This window comes from Xyrauchen texanus, chromosome 2 (assembly GCF_025860055.1).
Source record: "Xyrauchen texanus isolate HMW12.3.18 chromosome 2, RBS_HiC_50CHRs, whole genome shotgun sequence".
Taxonomy (NCBI): Eukaryota; Metazoa; Chordata; class Actinopteri; order Cypriniformes; family Catostomidae; genus Xyrauchen; species Xyrauchen texanus.
The window spans coordinates 31,910,124-31,929,328 of NC_068277.1; the positions used below are offsets into that span (position 1 = coordinate 31,910,124).

The window sequence follows — 19,205 nt, forward strand, 5'->3', positions numbered from 1 at the left end:
CGAGTGCGGGGGGGAGGGGGGGGGCACCTGAGACTCGTAGTGATGGATTAATTGACAGCTGCTGTCAGACTCTATGTTATTATTATTCCTCAAACGGTCGCAAGACGACATGTACATGAATCTGGCATGGTGAGCTGGAACCTGCTTACGTCAGCTGTCACCGCTTACGTCACGAAGTACCGCAAACAGCCAATAGGAAAATTCAACTGCAGTAGCCACCGTTCAACCTGAAGAGGGCAGCACTCAGACGTTTTTACACCATATATTGTAGAATTAAAACACTTTATACACAAATGTCAAAAAAATTACTTGAATCAATGACCAGTACTAATAAAGCCCCATGCTTACAGATCATTAACTAAAAAAAGTTGGTTTAAAAGTAAACCATTTGTTATTTAATAATGTTTCTCTTAATATACTTTGTGTTCTCTACAGTCAGATATTTATTAAAAACAACAAAATAAACATTTAATTCTAATCACACGTAGTATGGATGCTGTAAAGAAGGCGATGGACCAAGCAAACACCTCTGTCAAAGTCCCTGCCACAGGTGCTAGATTCACAGTTTTAGCACTTACTACATATCTAAATAAATACTTGTAAATGGTACAAATTAAGAATGTAAACAACATACATGTAAGAATATATGGTACATGCAATTTCAATACATCATGTTTATTAATGTAATACATGGACTATATAAAAAAAGCTAAAATGTCACCAAAATTATGAAAAATGAATGGCAAAATACAATTTGTAAAATTGATACTGTATGTCTGTAATTTAACAAGTTAGAAGGTCCCCTGTATAATGAATAACAGCATTAGCTAAGCAGCACATATTTCATACTGTAAGCAAAATTTTAATTATAACTGAAATATACCCAAATTAATTGAAATTAATCAATTCGAATTACAAAATCGAACTGAATCATGATATTGTGATGTATCGCGATATATCGAATTATGATGTGTATCGCAATACATATTGTGTCCTGAGGTGGCTGGTCATATCCAGCCCTAGATGTAAATTTGTTTGGGTGCAGTCAGTCATAAAAACGTTGAAGAAAATACATATACAGTACACAGGTAATTGTGTAATTTATTATAATAAGATGCCATATATATTAACATGTTATGTCACATCTTTTCTCAGTAGAGGGTATATTGGTGACAAATCAGTAAAATGGCAAACCTTACTGAAAGAGAGCTTCACCTGCACTGCTGTGCCATCACGTCCTAACCAGACGCAACTTGACTCTATAAAGCGATAAACGGGTCTCTGGCTAATGTCAGTTTGTACTAACCATCAAGAAGTCGAACCCTACAAGCGATTTCTGGCCATCTGTTGGTTTCCGCAGCATCGCAGCAGGTAGCCCCGCCCACTGTTAAATCCCATTGGTCCAAATTCCATTCCTCACAACCAATCTGATTGGCAGGGATTTTTCCACATTGCACAGCAATATCGTATACAGTGTAGAAAGACAAATTGCTTGATGCTGGAATCGTATTGTGTCTTATCTGGTTAAGGAAACAGTGGGAGGCATTTTCATAATTAATCGCATACTAAATCCTCAAGGACATTCTTCTTAAAATACATGAAAAAATGTCCATGATTAAAAATGGATTTGCATTTGCAACAATGTCATAATTTTTTACTCTTGCCCAAGAGCATGTGTGTATTTAATAAAGTCTGTATAATAGACCTACTAAATCATTTATATAATAAATTATACATTTGTGGAATGGGAATGTATTCTTTTTCAATAATATTAAAGGTATTGCCACTCTTATGACTACAGACCTCTAAACACCAAAGGGTTGTACAAAATCCTTTGTTTAAAAACTGGGACAATAATGGTACTAAATCGGTCTGTGGATATTACAGCTAACAGCTGTGCAGCTAACATTTATGTGTTGTGGTTACAGCTTTTTAATAGATACCATCTGAGATCTATAATTCGGCTAAGTATTACTCAGACCGAGCACAGACACTACACTGTGAACTCGCTCGAGATAAAGCATTTTGATGTGGTGGGAATGTCATTTTTTAACTTTAATAATGGATTAACTTTCATGTTTAGCTTAGCTTCCAGCTGCATGCTGTCAGCAAGAAACTCCAAATGCACATGCATGAACGCTCACATTACACACCGAACCTCTTGGTGCCTAATCACAGGGATGAGTCTAATCTTCTCACACAAACTCCTGTAGATTGTGGATTTCACCTCCAGTTCAGTAGGAGTCCCCTTAAGAGCCGTAGGAAAGATTCCTGAGCATGCTCGTCATGCAGGAGGAGATACAGCAGCAGAGGATGAGTGATGTTACTGTTTCATCTGGCTCAGTAAGCCTGCACTAATTTGAGGCCTGAGTGGAGAGGGCACTTGTGTCCAGGCCTGATGAAAGCTCTTCAGAGGAGAGAAAAGAGTGGAGGATTGTATCAAATTGCTGGTTGCTCATAGAGAAACCCTTCTCTCTCTCTACCTCTTCAACAGTGCCACTCAACAGGATAGCCCTTTAATCTCCACCTATTCAGCTGCTCCCTATTAAGAGTGAAACTAGGAAAAAACAAAAATAAAAAAAAACACCTTGTCTACATACAGCTTTTTCACAACAGAAATGAAAGAGATGAGAGTAAGAGTGAAACAAGAGCATGAAGGAAAATCAGTATGTTGGGATTTTGAGTGCATCTCTCATTCACCCTCAGAAGCACTCTTTCTGTGAAGAACATCAAACGCAGGACTGCCAGCTAAGACAGGTAGAGAGACTACAAGAGGAAACAGAACAAGGAACAAAGGGAGAGAGAAGAAAAGTATGCAGTCACGTCACAAGTGCTAAAAGGCACTCTGTCAGTAGAGTTGAAAGTAGAGTATTCAGCAGAACTGAATTAGCTGTGGTATTGAATATCTAAAATGGGGGTCTAAAGGCCTCTGGATAATGCCGACACCCGATTCAGCACCGAGGCAGACAATAGAAATCTGGTAAGATTAGTCCAAATCAATTACTCTAGTTTCATTTGTCCATTTCCATAGCTGGTACATCAGTACTGCCTGTGTCCAGCAGAGCTGAATCATGAAATCTGCTGTTGATACACTTTAGCCCACAGCAAAACCATGTTCAGTCCAGCTTGGTTTAGTCAGTTAAATCAGCAGTAGGGGCTGTGCCCCTGCCAGAGTGAAAATGAGTTCAAAAGTTGCCTGTAGCACTAAGTGCCAAAATACGTGAGAGATTCAAAAGGAGTAGAAGTACTGACTTCTCTAAATTATTTCACTCATGAAAACATAAATAATCTGTCCCAACTTTTTTTTTTTTTTTTAAATCTACTTCTACTCTTTCCACCCCAAGTCTAGTTGCTATTAGTTTTGCCTTGCCAGACTTTTGACTTTATAAAATCTGGTGCAGTTTCCAGCTTGTGGCCAAAAACCACCCAATTAAGGCTCTGTAACGTTTACCCCTAAATAGTGGATTTTCGCTGGCAAAGAAGGTGGGGCCAGATTTGAAGCGAGTGTAAAACAAAAAAATATATTGTAACCTCTCCACACAGATGCCACCACCAAACCAAGCAACATGCTATTGGTCAATTATACAAATTCCCGTGTCAAAGTTCAACAAAACTGTATCTCACTCTAAATATGCGTAGCAAAACTCCTGATTGCATGGATTTCTAGTGAAATTACTAATTCGCTTGCAAAATTTCACTGTGCAATGGTAAATGTGACTAAAAAGGCATAAAATTTATAAAGGTCTATTGTCTGTGATATTTCAATAACAAACCTGTATGGAAAAACGAATTAAAACAATTGTACAGCAGTGTACGTTCGCAACCATTTGTACAGAAAACACTTAATTCACAGACATACACTCATTAAGCACTTTATTATGAACACCTGTACACCTGCTTATTCATGCGATTATCTAATGCATAAAATCATTGAACTATCATAAAAATGTTATCTGTTATTTAGACCGTGGCATGATTGTTGGTGCCAGGTGGGCTGGTTTGTTTATTTCTGCAATTGCTGATCTCCTGGGATTTTCACACACACACAACAGATTCTAGTTTACGCAGAATGGTTTCAGTGAGCGTCGGTTATGCAGATGGAAACACCTTGTTGATGAGAGAATTTAACAGAGATGGTCAGACTGGTTCGAGCTAACAGAGAGGCTACGGTAACTCGGGAAACCACTCTGTAGTGAGCAGAATAGCATCTCAGAATGCACAAAACATTGAACCTTGAGGTGGATGGGCTACAACAGCAGAATTAATCGGGCACTTTGTTTGGACCATGTGTTCCTAATAAAGTGCTCATTGAGTAAATAGACTTTTTAATCCATTTTTGTACAAAATAAGTACAAATTATTTCACAGACCTAACTCAAAGTAAACTAGATATCTTTGAGCAGAATTGTATATTCATGTTTTCTATCAAGTGGCTCAAACTAAATTCTGAGTATCAAATATATCTAAAATGTGATGCCACTAAACTGAAGAACTAAAAACTTGTTATTCTTCAAAAGTGTTAATTTCTTCAACCTCATACACACAACTTTGTTTCCAGATGGACTGGTCTCCTCAATTCCTGGATGCTGTGAAGGGCAAAGCCAATCAGTTAATAACTGGCAAATTCTGCCAGCACTTGCCATTTTTCCTTGCAATTTGCATCAGACTGTGGGAAGGTTTTTTTTAAGCTTGGACTAGTTTCCTATCAATTCTTCTCACATATACTTGAAGCACACAATGAAAGGGGTGTAGCATAACACATATATATATATATATATATATATATATCCTTTTCTCCCAATTTGGAATGCCCAATTCCCACTACTTCCCTCGGTCCTTGTGGTGGCGTGGTTACTCACCTCAATCCGGGTGGTGGAGAACAAGTCTCAATTGTCTCCACTTCTGAGATTGTCAATCCATGCATTTTATCACATGGCTCGCTGTGCATGACACCGCAAAGACTCACATGTGGAGGCTCATGCTACTCTCCACGATCCACACACAACTTACCATGCACCCCATTGAGAGCGAAAACCCCTAATCGTGACCACAAGGAGGTTACTCCATGTGACCCTACCCTCCCTAGCAACCAGGCCAATTTGGATGCTTGAGAGACCTGGCTGGAGTCACTCAGCACACCCTGGTGACTTGTGACTCCAGGGGTGGTAGTCAGTGTCAGTACTCGCTGAGCTACCCAGGCCCCTCAGGATAACTCTTAAGATCAAAACTAATGATCATGTGAAACATTTACACAAGAGCTATTTGGTTTAAACTAATAGCCATGCCATCTGGAAATGAAAACTTGGGAAGCACAAGTTTAATTTCTCTAGGCTGGAATTAGTTAATCTATTATCATCTTCTAGAAGGGGTGACACAGCAGAACCATGTCTGTCTCTCTTTCACACACATACACACTACATGTCTTTCAGCAGCTTGACACAATGAGGGAACATCTACAAGACAGCTCCACTGTTAATGCTCACTAATCTCCATATTTAAAACACATGGAGTTAACAATGACAGACACACCCAACTGCATTATTGTCTAATTCAAATCCTGCAAACATCAACATAATTTCAAAAAGCATTCACTGACCAATTAAACAAACATTCAAATGACATTTTTCGACAAAAAAAAAAAAAAAAAAAGTTTATTGAGTTATTAACAACTGTACATGATCAGTGCTGACAGTTTGCTACATACTTTGGTGTGAAGTTGAGAAATTGAAAAAGGCAGGCTGTATTGAAGACAGCATTTACCAACATGAGTTCTGCTATGGCCCATGAAGCAGAGATATGCAGGGGCCAGTCCAGTTCACACAGTCCAGATTTACACACCATTAGATAGCCTGGAACGAGTTTAAAAAGCTGCTCTCTTCTTTCCTCGCTCTGAGCACTGTGCTTCCACATTACTAAAGTCAAAGTGCAAGCCATGAAAATATTAATCCGTACACTGGCTCAATTTGCACAGAAACAAACCTCCTTTCGACACTGATCCCTCACAAAAAAAGGTTTACATAAATCTGTGACAAGGCCCGAAAACAAGGCTACAGGCTCATTAAGGTGGGGCGCTCTACAGTAGAGTTAAGCTGTCAATCATCTGGGTGAGTCATATCCCATTTCAGTTGGCAAATTGCTCATTATGGCATACAATCCATGCCGAATCAGCATGTTACAATCACACTTTGTAATCTGAATTCCTCATTCCAACAAGACACCACACAAGGCCAAGGGCACAGACAAGTAGTACAGTTAGTTATTCTCCAAGTTTAATATCGCAGTCAATTTACAAACGAATCCTCACTCTCCTCTGGGATGTTTCTTGCATTTCACGAAAGGAGTTCTGACGTATTCTGACTTCCAGTTTGATCCCATTTCCAAAAAAGCACATATGCTCAAACAAAAATAATTACTAAACATGGAGAATGTCTCCTAAGATTATTCTGAAACAGGAAGGTTTTTTCACACAAGCAATTTCTGACTTTGAGTGAATGGCCGGCCCAGAGAGTGCGCTTACAAAATAAAAATTAAAAAGTGTCCTAATCTACATTCATCAAGCATTAAAGACATGAGGACAAAGAAACCCATCACAAGTATATCAGGACATGGAAATATATAGAATAATATATATTTATAAAATGTCTTCACTCCATATATACACTTTTTAACAAATAGTCCAGGGAGCAGGAGACTAAAATTGAAGCACTGCTTCAAATTACATCACAGATTGTTCACTTTTGTTAGAGGAGGGGGAAAAAAGAACAAAAATACCAGGGAGGAATAGGCACACACAATCCCACGAGCAGACCAAAAGCAAGGCATGACAATATTTACTATATTAGTTCCGGCAGGAAGTCCTTGAGACATTTGTTTAATGTTTCCAGTTGGATCTGTAGAGGACTGCTCGACTGCTGTAAGAGTCCAAGTGTGAGGGGAAAAAAACCCCATCTGGTTCCGATCTGAAGTGGACCAACCAATCCCTAAGCTGGGTTCCTACTATAGAGATCTTTTAGGAAAGTTGGAGGAGTGACCCCTTTAATCCATTTAAAATCAGGCCCAAAGAGAAATTCCATTCACAGGTTTCTCAATCTGGTGAAGCTACAGTTGAAGGTCTGTAAATTTAGTATATCACTTCATACACCGTGGCTTTTTTGTCTCCAGATCCTGTCACAATGTATTTATCATCCGCAGAGATGTCACAGCTCAGGACAGAGGATGACTCCTTTGACTGAGGAGGAAGTAATAGGAAAATTATCAGTTGACAAAGACAGACTCAATGAAACCATAACCTACCCACCAACTTGTCAACATTATTACTTTCTTAATATTAACTCTTAAACATTAAAGTCACTCTGAGAGTGGCAAATGGGTGATTTAGTAAATAAATAGACCATGACTGATGGGTAGTTTTTGTATGACTTATACTGTATTGAATAGGTAAGGGCTTGCTTCATGTAAAACTTACACTAAACGATTAACTTGCAAAGGTTTTCCCATCTATACCACAAAAAGACACTGTGTTCTAATAGCCCATTTTCAGCTCAGCTGCATATCCACAGCTAAATTAAAGCAATTACTCAAAGATCCTATTATGACAGCGCTAAAAGCCCCAATGAAAGCCTGAACAGAGAATCCAGTGTCACACATCCCTACAGTCATTTTGTCTGTGGCTTTTTCGAGTACCTCTCCAGCATGTTCTTAGCAAGGGGGAGGGAATGAGATATTGACCGACATACCTGGAAAATGCTGGCACCATAGGGAGTCCTCCAGGCATTCAAGAGATTGTCCTTCCCAGTGCTCACAAACCATTTACCTTTAGGAAATGGAACAAACACACATGCACTAATGGGTACAGAGTCAAGGTTGATCTAAATGACTTGACTCACAACAACCCAACTTATTTGGAAGTAGAGTGGGCCATAGAGTGGGGGGAGGGGGAGAGGGGGGTACAAAGTGCAACCTGGCCACACAAATGGAAAAACACTCTTGAATACTGAACCAAAAGTACTTTGTATAACTGAGATAAGCAGTTACAGAAACACTCAAACCAGCACGTCTGACACCAACGATCATACAGTCACAGTCAGAATCACTGAGATAAAAAATGTTCTCCCATTCTGATGGTTAATGTGAATATTAATGGTAGCTCCTGAGCCACACAACTGGCCGTTTAGATAATAGCATGATTAAGTAGGTGTTCAGGTATTCTTAAAAGGTGCTCAGTGAGTGTATATTGTACATCAAATTTAAAATCTCTTAATTCTCAGGTATGCACTATACATAGATAAGGTAAGTGTATTACCACAGTAGGCAAATTTGAGGGAGAGGACGCAGCTCTCATGCAGGTGCAGCTGGTACTTGTCAGGCTTGGTGTGATGAAGCACTTCCACATTACTGCTTTCCATTCCGACAGCCAGCCACTCGCCCGTCGGACAGTAGCCTAGAGAGAAGATCTACAGAGCAGAACAAATTCATCTCACAAGCTGATCTAAAGGGGACTTTTTAATAAAAGTCAAGTGCCTGCAGGGCTGGTAAAGAGCAGGCCCAGTGTATACATGTTTGAAGTTTACCTGTGAAGTGAAGTCATGCTGCTGGAGCTGTCGCCCTTCTCTCAGGTCCCAGGACCGTACAGTGTTGTCCAGACCACCAGTCCACAATTTGGTGCCATCATGTGAAATGTCTATACAGCTGGCCCCATCTGTATGTCCCTGAAATTGCCTACAGACACACATACTAATGGCTTTATATCACGCAAGCACACTGTAAACATCTCTTCACAAAGAGACACTATTCCATACAGAATCCCCTGGTCTGCTTGCTACCTGACAAGAGTTTGGTTATGGAGGTCCCAGACCGCAATATTTCCATCACTGCAGCAGGAGAAGCAGACCTTGGCATCAGGGCTGATTGCTAGTGCATAGCAGGCCGGGGCAGAAGAAGTGAGCTCGGCTTTGATACGAGGAGTCTGAGAGGCCAGATCCCATATGGTCAGAGTGCTGGCTTCTCCTCCAACGATCAGAGTACGACCATCCGGAAGAAGCTTACAGGAACGGATGTAGTTATCCCTGTTCTGAAGAGAAATAAAGCTTTTCCAGAAAAACGATTTTTGAAATACACAGAACAAAACATTGCATTTTATTATACAAGAATACTTGAATAACATTTATTTTATTGAAATTATTTATTTACAAGAGTTTACAATTTTACATGCCAGGTTTTCTCTAGCCCTCAACAATCAGACTGAAGAGGTGAACCTATCAAAATGGCAAGATTGAAACAGCCATTCAGCCCCCTGTTATTTGATCTGGCTCTCTTAATCCTGTCTAACCTGTGTTTTTGAAGGTTACACGAGGAGGAGAGGTGGCCGATAAGATGGCACAGAATAGTAAATGAGAGGGAAATGCTTTTAAGGGTTTTCAGTTGCAGCACCATGATGAAGCACATTTTCAAATTAGCAGGAGAATTCTAGATCTGTTCCTGAGGGAGATCAATAACTCCAGGCTTTCAGACAAATTAAATCACTTTATAAATGGACAAATAACAGCTCATCAAATAAACAGACATTTCTGCACTATGACAAAGTAACAGTGCTACACAGCGTGCTATGGGGGGGGCGGGGTAGTAACAGAGAGCCATAATACTTTCCCCCCACAATAACTAGACATACAGATTTACAATTTATTTAGTAAGGGATTCAAGGGAGGTTCAATGATTAAAAATAGAAATGTATAAAAAAAAACAAAAAAACAAGGGAGCTGATTTGTACTTTAGAATGGATCAGTCAAAAAACAATCAGGTAATTTGTGCTGACTGATTAGACAGCACCAATCTTTACCAGGCAGTCCAGCTGTGAGACTGGGCTCTTGCTGCCGGGCTGACTAATATCCCAGATCTTCACGCAGCCCTTGCCACCAGTGTAGACGTGCCGTGTGGGGTTGCTAATGGTTACGGCACACACCACTTCGCCGTGGCTGAGTGTGTTGATCTGACGGGCATGACGAGGTATTCCTGGTCCAATCAGAGCGTCTGGAGGGAAAGGTACTGGCTGCATCTGGCCATCAGCGCTAACGTGGAAGGAGTAGGCCCTATGCATCAGGACATGCAAAAAAATGAAAATATTACATAAAGGCTTTCATTTCATTTTAAGGGTCCTTTAAAAAAAAAAAAAAAAACTTTTGGATCTGGTAGCGGTGCGTCATCATGTTTCACATTTAAATTTACATGGGAAGCGATGGATTAATTTCTCCTATACTAGCTAAATAAAGTTTAATTGCAAAACTCACGGTTTTCCACCAGGTATAGAGGTCAGACTTGCTGGCAGACCCGGAGCACGCATATGGGGATGAGGATCAAAGCCCGCCTATAAAAAAAAATAAAAAATAGGAGTACATTTAAACATAAATCATTTAGCAGTGAAAAAAAACACATCAGCTGCAAACATTTTAAGGGCTTTCTAAACAGAAAACTGATCTGATATAGTCTAATGTGCTCTGTATAAGCTCAATTGTAATAGTCTTTAAAATTCTAGTTGAGAGCTTGTTCACTAGTGCTTTCTCTCCTCTAAAGCTTTTTTTTTTTTTTTTTAAAGAGACCCCCAGCCAACAGTGTTATTTCCCATTCCCAACACAGAGGTGCAGAACAAATGTAGAAAAAGGCAAAAAGTAATATTTAAAGTAATATTTAACCGGAACGCTATCACAACAGAGGATGCCTGCTAAGCTAGCCCCTGAGCTTCAAAGGAGAGCCATTTAGGGCCACACTGGATGATTAGAGGAACAGGGCAGGGGAGGAAGGAACAGAGAAGAGAGAGAACTGGAACAAGAAGAAAAACAAGCTTCTGAAAATGTCCATGTATAATTCTTAATGCAATTATGTGCTGCACCCTTTATGAATGTTTATGTAAACATGGAACATAATGACAAGGGAATAACCATAGGTGAGCGTCCATAGGCAGCAGCAGCAGCGACGCTCATCTGTGGGGAGATGTGTAGGCCGGGGTAAACTCCTGGACTGGTCAATGAGCCATTCATCTCTGGGTGGTGACCCATCATTGCGAATGGAGCCCCGTATTGTGCCGCAATCGACAATGGCGTACGCAGGGCAGGTGCTGCTGGGAAGATGGAGAGAAGATGTTAAAAAGCCACACCTATATGCGCACACACCGATAGTATGAGTAATCCTTTGTGATCTGAATTGGGTGTGAGTAGTAGTACATTTTATTTTATGCCATGTCAGCGATCAAAGCTATTTTCATGGCAAGAATTCAATTACAAAAAACAAATATCATATAAATACAATAAAAACAAAACAAATATAAATAGCAAGTCATATTATACAATATTTTTTTTAAGATTAATATATGATAAGAAATCCAAAACCTTTTCAGGCACAATCTCATTAAATAAGTCGCATTGGGTGTGACCGTGCACGTGTGTGAGCATTCTTACCCAGTGCCTCCATGCCAGGTGGCTTTCCAGGTATGGGCCTGAGCCCAGGGGTGTTGCTGGTTCCTGGGGTGGGAGCGTCATTGCGTGGGGTTGGGGTGTTGGATTTCAAACCTGGGGTTGAGGACTTGTCGTTCTGAAAGATGAAGGAACAGCGATGGAATTAATAGAGCTAAAGCTACATACCACAAATGCTCAAATCCAGAGAGCTCTCTCACAATAATCCAGTCAAACACTGACAGCTCATTATAGCTGAGGAGGATAAAGCTAAACATCAGACCGAACCCTTGCCAGACACCTCATCCTCGCACTGATCTTTAATCACTCCCTCTTTTCTCCTCTTCCCTTCTGAGGCTAGCTAAGCACATTGAGATATTAGCCAAGGCTAGCAGCTCAGCTGCCATTTGTCTGAAAGTAGCTGATGTGTTCATGTTACTCTTCAAACTGACATTTATTCCACAGCTTTTATAGATGAAGGGGCCTGTAAATGTGCAGGACTTTACACCACAAATACCCATCCAACTCAAGCAACACTTATCCTCCATTTCCCTGATACTTACATGTGGGTGGTCCTTCACTTTCGAAGAGGGGGTGCTCCCAGAGGAGGCCACAGAGGCTGGGCTGTTGGGAGCATCTTTCTTCAGTGCTCTAGCCTTATCAAGTCCATTCTCAGGGGGAGAGTGAGACGGGCTGCCCCTTGGGGTGGCTGGATCCTACAATGGCAAAGCGAAAAGTCAGTCACATTCGAAGTAAAAGTTATTCTCCAACCAAAAATGGGAAAATGGACATGTTAGTTTTTACCTCATTAGACACATCTACGACCAGATCATCACTTTTGTCACCATCACTATCCTGTAGCATAGTAATACAGTTGAGTGATTCAACAAAATGTGAGATTTTGAGGGGTGGGTGTTTCTACAGTAGCATAGATATAGCAGTGGAATATGGCAGACAGATGCTTACATATCTGCTCATGTTGTCTTTTTCCTCCACTCTGCGTTTCTTTGGGTCCAGACTGTATTCAGATGAACCTCTGTGTTTTTCACTGGCCCTCAGGCTGTCTGACGGTGATACAGAATTATTCTGCCACAACAGAAAGAAAAAGACAGTTGATCAGTGCACAATCACAGATAAAAAATCTGTGCACCTGCACAATACAATATGACAAAATAATGTTACATTTAAAAAATATGTAAATTTTCCAACTTGCATTTTATCAGTAATTCAGGATTTTCGCCACAAACTAGAAACACAAATAGAGAAAAACCCCAAATGCCATCTGGCATGCGTATAATAGGTTAATTACATTTTAAACAAACACTCCAGGTAAGATATTCTCCCCCGGTATAATGTAATAGTCAACTTTGGGTTCAGCTCATTAGTTGTAGACAATCAGCTATGCTCTGGATAAACAGGGCCTTCAGCAGCACAAACACAAATATCAAAAGGCAACAAGGGGCCACCGGTGGCTTTGATCAAACCCTGTGTGTAAATTCCTCCCTTGTACAAAGGTAAACGGAGTAGTGAGGGGGTTAAGCCCCAAGTCCTGTTAGATCACCCCAAACTCCCTGGCATAGAAGAGAGGGGAAACGCAGGCCTGCCAAACAAGCAAGCCCAGGTCCTGTGAAGCAAAGCAGGCAGGACAGCTGAGCAAACTAACCCTGAAGAGTGATGCCTGACCACACTACACTTCAAACAGTCTGGCCAAACTCCGCAGCCCTGGGCAACCTGCACGGAGCATTACACAACACAAATGCGCCAAACTGGACAGCAGGGTCAGGCGAAAACTGATCCCTGCCTCACGGAAAGGGAGAGAGAATAACACAGTGAAACGCAAACAGTAGACAAGAATAAATGGCCCCCTCGCCCCGAGAGTTAACCAGCCAGACGACAGCATGTTTTCCTACCCTCCCACACATGCCCCCCAACTAAAACACTGCAAACAGCCACCCTTTTCTCTACAACTAGTGGGCCTGAACAGAATCTGTGGAAATCTCAGGGAGAGAGAGTGTGTATGTGCATGTCACCCTTTCTCCTTGGCCCAAAGCAAAGACTGCTCACTGCCTTTATTGTACTTTGTTTTCACCGCAAAAAGAATAGGGAGTAGGGAAGAGGGAAAGGAGGGGTGTGTACTTGGATTGAGAAAGTGTATGTAGGTACAGTGGGAGAAAATCAAAGCAGCACTGAGAGGCACAGAATGATTGCGGAACAGACTAAGGTGTTCAGTCTTTCAGTCCAAATTTGATTTTTGTGCATACTCGATTGAAATCCAATCATATTTAGCAAGTCTGAACAGCAAAATATATAAATAAAAAAAACATTAAATATTATTAAATATTTTTTACAAATCAGTTGTAAGCTACAATCATATATGGTTTGAAATCCTATGCAAATCATATTTCAGGAGATCTGTTTCAGTCGGAACGCTCTGATCAGATCTCAAGTGTCACTTTTTAATGCTACGTAAAGACATGTTATGTGTCACATATTGTTGCAGGAAACATGCAATCAGTGGTGGAAGAAATAAGATGAGGTGGAGGAGTGTAGGCCTAGCAGAGAATATCTTGTGCATTCTGAAGTTCAACAGCCACATTGTTTCGTCAAAAGTGGCTACCACACGAGTCCACCAGTCACTGGTAGTCTGACTGGGCCACACACTGCTTTGAAATATGATACCAGCAGAGATGGCAGCATGAAATAAAGCACAAGTATAACCACCTCCTCCTCGGTCATGGTCTCACATGGAGTAGTCCGGTGCCGCAGCTACACATTGCCATGATATAAGCTAAAAGTTCCATGTTGTTTTGTGCATACTGACGCAACGTCATTGCTATAGCAACCAATGCAGATTTGCCAGAAGAAAAAAAGCCACGGGGAACACAAATCAAATCTAATCAGTTGCGATACCCAGTGCAGACAGTCAATTATGAAGATTGGATACACAAATATGAAATTGGACTGGAAGTCTGAACATTGCTAAAAAGACAGGAAAGGAGAGGAAGGAGTTGCTGCCATGTTCAGAATGGCAGTGGCTGAGTGGCGCTCCATGTTAGCACGGCTGGGAAGGAGGGCAGCAGATCTGGGCCAGAAAGTGTGGCACTGCCAGGGCATGATCTCAGTGCCAAGCCCACACTCTCACTCTGACTGACAAACCTCTATTCATGCAGAGACAGAAAGAGAGATGGATGAAAAAGAGGATGTGGCTTGGCCAAAGGAAATGATCTCCAGGCAGAAGGAACTCAAAAGGAAAGCCAGCAGCTTAAACCCCACTCACAAACACTCAGTGTTGCCTTTGTCAGTGCTAAGCAGTCCACTTCTTTTCAGCCTTATGCTACCAAAAGAAATAAATAGACCTAGACTGCTCTGTCAGTCTGACAGAGGACAAGCAAGTATGTACGTCTCAGCTGCTCTGCAGTGGGTTTAATAGGCTGACCTTTTAAGACAGGCTTAATGTGACTCAATAAGCAAAGTCAGCGCAGTGCTATCAGATGACCCGTGACAACAGGAAGTGCTGGCGGGCAAAGAGCAGGATGGCCGCTGCAACACAAAGCGCTAATCAGCAGCAGAGTCTGATTTCTGCAGGCATGACTGCACCCATTCACAATGCTTCCCTATTCACCACACACACACATTTCTGTATTTCCAGTTTAAGAGGCAAAATAGGGCAATCCAGCATTTGGGAGATAGGGAGACAGAAGCGTTAAATGGTTATATGAAAACCACAACATTATCAAGACAAGAGATATGCACAGAAGGACAGAGAGAGAGAGACAAACAGCCAAAGGAAAGGGTGATAGAGCAGTTAACAAAACAGAAGAAAAAGGCACAAGGAGCAACAGGAGGGGGGAATGAGATAAGGTTGAATGAGTACAGTTTTTCTGGGCCAGGAGCCTCCGACATAGAGTGGGTAAGGACAAATCCTTTAAGACAGAGAGTCAAATTCTTTTTTAATTGTGATGAAATTATAGTGCTGCTAATCCCTGGCCTGCGCCTTTGCACATTTTTTACCTGGATTAAAAGTAGGATTATACGGCAGGCTTCTCTTTTCATTATTTTATTTAAAAGGCTTAGCGTGCACTAATGCTGCTCTCCTCACACTGTTAACGTGCCACAGCGTTCCATCCTCATCAAACGTCAAGACATAAAAGTCAAAGTCAGACAGATTGAAAGAGTGAAAACCTGACAGAACTTACTGTGCTGGACTCCCGCTCTTTAGCCAATGGAGAACAATGAAGTTGATAAAAGAAAAAGAGAGAAAGAAAAACAAAGTCAGCATTTACATTTAGTTTCCTACCAAAGCATGCGCATTCTGTATGCTGTTATGATTACTTTGGTTTCATTGTATAGGCAGAGAATGTGTGTCTTACCTCTGTGTTCCAAGTCATGGTGGTTCTTCTCATCTTTGACTGGCAGGTGTGCCTGGCTGCCCAGAGCTCCAAGAGCCAGAAGGCCTGACCCTGCACCTGTGACTGGAGGGATGCCAGGGGGCTGAAGCCCTGAGGGGTGAGGTGGCAATTGGACTGGGGGTCCATGGGCAGCATGGGAAAGGTGCTGAGCCTGGAGCTGCTGCTGCTGTCAACACAAAATGTATATCAAGTGGGTTGGAGGGAAAAGGCATACAGACAGCAAATGCTGAATGACAACGACTGGTTAAGCCCCTCTCCAACAGGTTGCACAAAGAGGAAGGAACATTAGCACCTTAACACCGCCATTAGTGGCTGGATCAAAGCAGGACGCTCTTTGCAAGACACGTCTTCCCTGAGCTTAGCAGGAACAGCTCACTCTGACACATACTACACTCTTCTAAGCATATGCACTTCTCTTTAGAAACCACATAAGTATGGGTATTGATAAAGATTTTCCAATTTTATTCCAATTCAAAAGCTCTAGATCCTAAATAAATTTATATATTTCAGTTTTATTTTGCTTGCATAAAAAAATAATTATCATTTAATGCTGTTAATTACACCGGGGACCTTTTAACTAGGTACATTATGAAAACAATAATTTGAAAAATTATATTTTATCATTATTTATTTTATTTTTTAATTATAATTTACAAATCCATGTATTCCATTAACAAATTATATTTTAAATTATTGTATTTTCTTGAACTGTATATCCTCAAAACAGCCCATCTGGCACCAACAATCGTGCCAAGGTCCAAATCCCTGAGATTGCATTTTTTCCCCATTCTGATGGTTGATGTGAACATTAACTGAGGCTCCTGACCTGTATCTGCTTGATTTTATGCACTGCAGCCACACGATTGGCTGATTAGATAAAATCGCATTGATGATTGTTGGTGGGCTGGTTTGAGTATTTCTGTAACTGCTGATGTCCTGGCATTTTTATGCACAACAGTCTCAAGAATTTACTTTGAATGATGCCAAAAACAACAACATACAGTGATGGGCAGTTCTGCGGATCGAAATGCCTTGTTGATAAGAGAGGTCAACAGAATTGCCAGTCTGGTTTTGAACTGTCAAAGTCTAACTCTTATAACTGCTCTGTACAACTTTGGTGAGAAGAATAACATCTCATAATGCTATTCTGAGATGCGGGTTGGTGCCGTTTTGGCAGCACCAGGGGGACCTACACAACATTAGGCAGGTGGTTTTAATTTTGTGGCTGATCGGTGTGTGTGTGTAAACAGCGCCTGTTTATCTACGGCGAAAACGCAAACGCCGGTCTGTCTGGTCCACAAATCCATTCAACTTCTCGGAGTCAGCACGGTGAGTACCACTGGCTGGTGCAGGAGCTGCAGGCAGTACTTCAGGCTTGACAGGACCCAGTTTGATGAGCTGCTGCAGAGGCGGAGTCCCCTGATCTTTCCATTACAGCAGGAGCTGAGAGAGAGGGAAGGATCACGTGAGCTCTACCATCTTCTCTCCTATTGGCTGTCGCTCCCCTAAGTCGCTCTTCATTTGAATAAAGTTAAACTTTCAACTTTGTTGCGTCACTGGACACGCCCACATCTGGTTTCCAACGGCCAAGACAGCTCGTGTCGCCGGAAGTTGCTGTGCTCTCATTGAAAATGAATGGGATGGTGTCGCAATGCCGCTGGCAGTGTGTACACAGCTTAAGCGCTTAACATGCTTTGTGAATGCAACCTCTGCAGGTTCACTTTATAGCCTATATATGTGTATAGATGTTCACCTTGACCCTAAAATGTATTTACAGTGAGGAAAATAAGTATTTGAACACCCTGCTATTTTGCAAGTTCTCCCACTTGGAAATCATGGAGGGGTCTGAAATTGTCATCGTAGGTTCATGTCCACTGTGAGAGACATAATCTAAAAAAAAAAATCCAGAAATCACAATGTATGATTTTTTTAACTATTTATTTGTATGATACAGCTAGAATTCTGACCCTCAAAGACCTGTTAGTCTGCCTTTAAAATGTCCACCTCCACTCCATTTATTATCCTAAATTAGATGCACCTGTTTGAGGTCGTTAGCTGCATAAAGACACCTGTCCACCCCATACAATCAGTAAGAATCCAACTACTAACATGGCCAAGACCAAAGAGCTGTCCAAAGACACTAGAGACAAAATTGTACACCTCCACAAGGCTGGAAAGGGCTACGGGGAAATTGCCAAGCAGCTTGGTGAAAAAAGGTCCACTGTTGGAGTAATCATTAGAAAATGGAAGAAGCTAAACATGACCGTCAATCTCCCTCGGACTGGGGCTCCATGCAAGATCTCACCTCGTGGGGTCTCAATGATCCTAAGAAAGGTGAGAAATCAGCCCAGAACTACACGGGAGGAGCTGGTCAATGACCTGAAAAGAGCTGTGACCACCGTTTCCAAGGTTACTGTTGGTAATACACTAAGACGTCATGGTTTGAAATCATGCATGGCACGGAAGGTTCCCCTGCTTAAACCAGCACATGTCAAGGCCCGTCTTAAGTTTGCCAATGACCATTTGGATGATCCAGAGGAGTCATGGGAGAAAGTCATGTGGTCAGATGAGACCAAAATAGAACTTTTTGGTCATAATTCCACTAACCGTGTTTGGAGGAAGAAGAATGATGAGTACCATCCCAAGAACACCATCCCTACTGTGAAGCATGGGGGTGGTAGCATCATGCTTTAGGGGTGTTTTTCTGCACATGGGACAGGGCGACTGCACTGTATTAAGGAGAGGATGACCGGGGCCATGTATTGCGAGATTTTGGGGAACAACCTCCTTCCCTCAGTTACAGCATTGAAGATGGGTCGAGGCTGGGTCTTCCAACATGACAATGACCCGAAGCACACAGCCAGGATAACCAAGGAGTGGCTCTGTAAGAAGAATATCAAGGTTCTGGCGTGGCCTAGCCAGTCTCCAGACCTAAACCCAATAGAGAATCTTTGGAGGGAGCTCAAACTCCGTGTTTCTCAGCGACAGCCCAGAAACCTGACTGATCTAGAGAAGATCTGTGTGGAGGAGTGGGCCAAAATCCCTCCTGCAGTGTGTGCAAACCTGGTGAAAAACTACAGGAAACGTTTGACCTCTGTAATTGCAAACAAAGGCTACTGTACCAAATATTAACATTGATTTTCTCAGGTGTTCAAATACTTATTTGCAGCTGTATCATACAAATAAATAGTTAAAAAATCATACATTGTGATTTCTGGATTTTCTTTTTTAGATTATGTCTCTCACAGTGGACATGCACCTACGATGACAATTTCAGACCCCTCCATGATTTCTAAGTGGGAGAACTTGCAAAATAGCAGGGTGTTCAAATACTTATTTTATTCACTGTATATTTA

General features: G+C 41.5%; 1 protein-coding gene across 6 annotated transcripts in view; it reads right to left on the bottom strand.

The window, feature by feature from the left end:
• Positions 1 to 5,658: 5,658 nt before the first annotated feature.
• tle3b (TLE family member 3, transcriptional corepressor b) overlaps positions 5,659 to 19,205 on the bottom strand; it is a 40,770-nt gene continuing 27,223 nt past the window's right edge. For 2 of the 6 annotated variants that reach the window (XM_052138982.1, XM_052138990.1), the window contains 14 exons: positions 15,811 to 16,015; positions 15,637 to 15,653; positions 12,407 to 12,526; positions 12,245 to 12,295; positions 12,004 to 12,156; positions 11,447 to 11,579; positions 10,931 to 11,109; positions 10,283 to 10,359; positions 9,835 to 10,084; positions 8,822 to 9,069; positions 8,570 to 8,717; positions 8,302 to 8,452; positions 7,736 to 7,812; positions 5,659 to 7,227 (listed from right to left, as the gene is read on the bottom strand). In XM_052138982.1, the coding sequence (XP_051994942.1) occupies positions 7,120 to 7,227; positions 7,736 to 7,812; positions 8,302 to 8,452; positions 8,570 to 8,717; positions 8,822 to 9,069; positions 9,835 to 10,084; positions 10,283 to 10,359; positions 10,931 to 11,109; positions 11,447 to 11,579; positions 12,004 to 12,156; positions 12,245 to 12,295; positions 12,407 to 12,526; positions 15,637 to 15,653; positions 15,811 to 16,015 (1,917 nt within the window). In that variant the 3' untranslated portion in view covers positions 5,659 to 7,119. The remainder of the gene's footprint in view (positions 7,228 to 7,735; positions 7,813 to 8,301; positions 8,453 to 8,569; positions 8,718 to 8,821; positions 9,070 to 9,834; positions 10,085 to 10,282; positions 10,360 to 10,930; positions 11,110 to 11,446; positions 11,580 to 12,003; positions 12,157 to 12,244; positions 12,296 to 12,406; positions 12,527 to 15,636; positions 15,654 to 15,810; positions 16,016 to 19,205) is intronic. The other 4 variants (XM_052139014.1, XM_052139006.1, XM_052139022.1 and 1 more) reach the window with 3 other exon arrangements.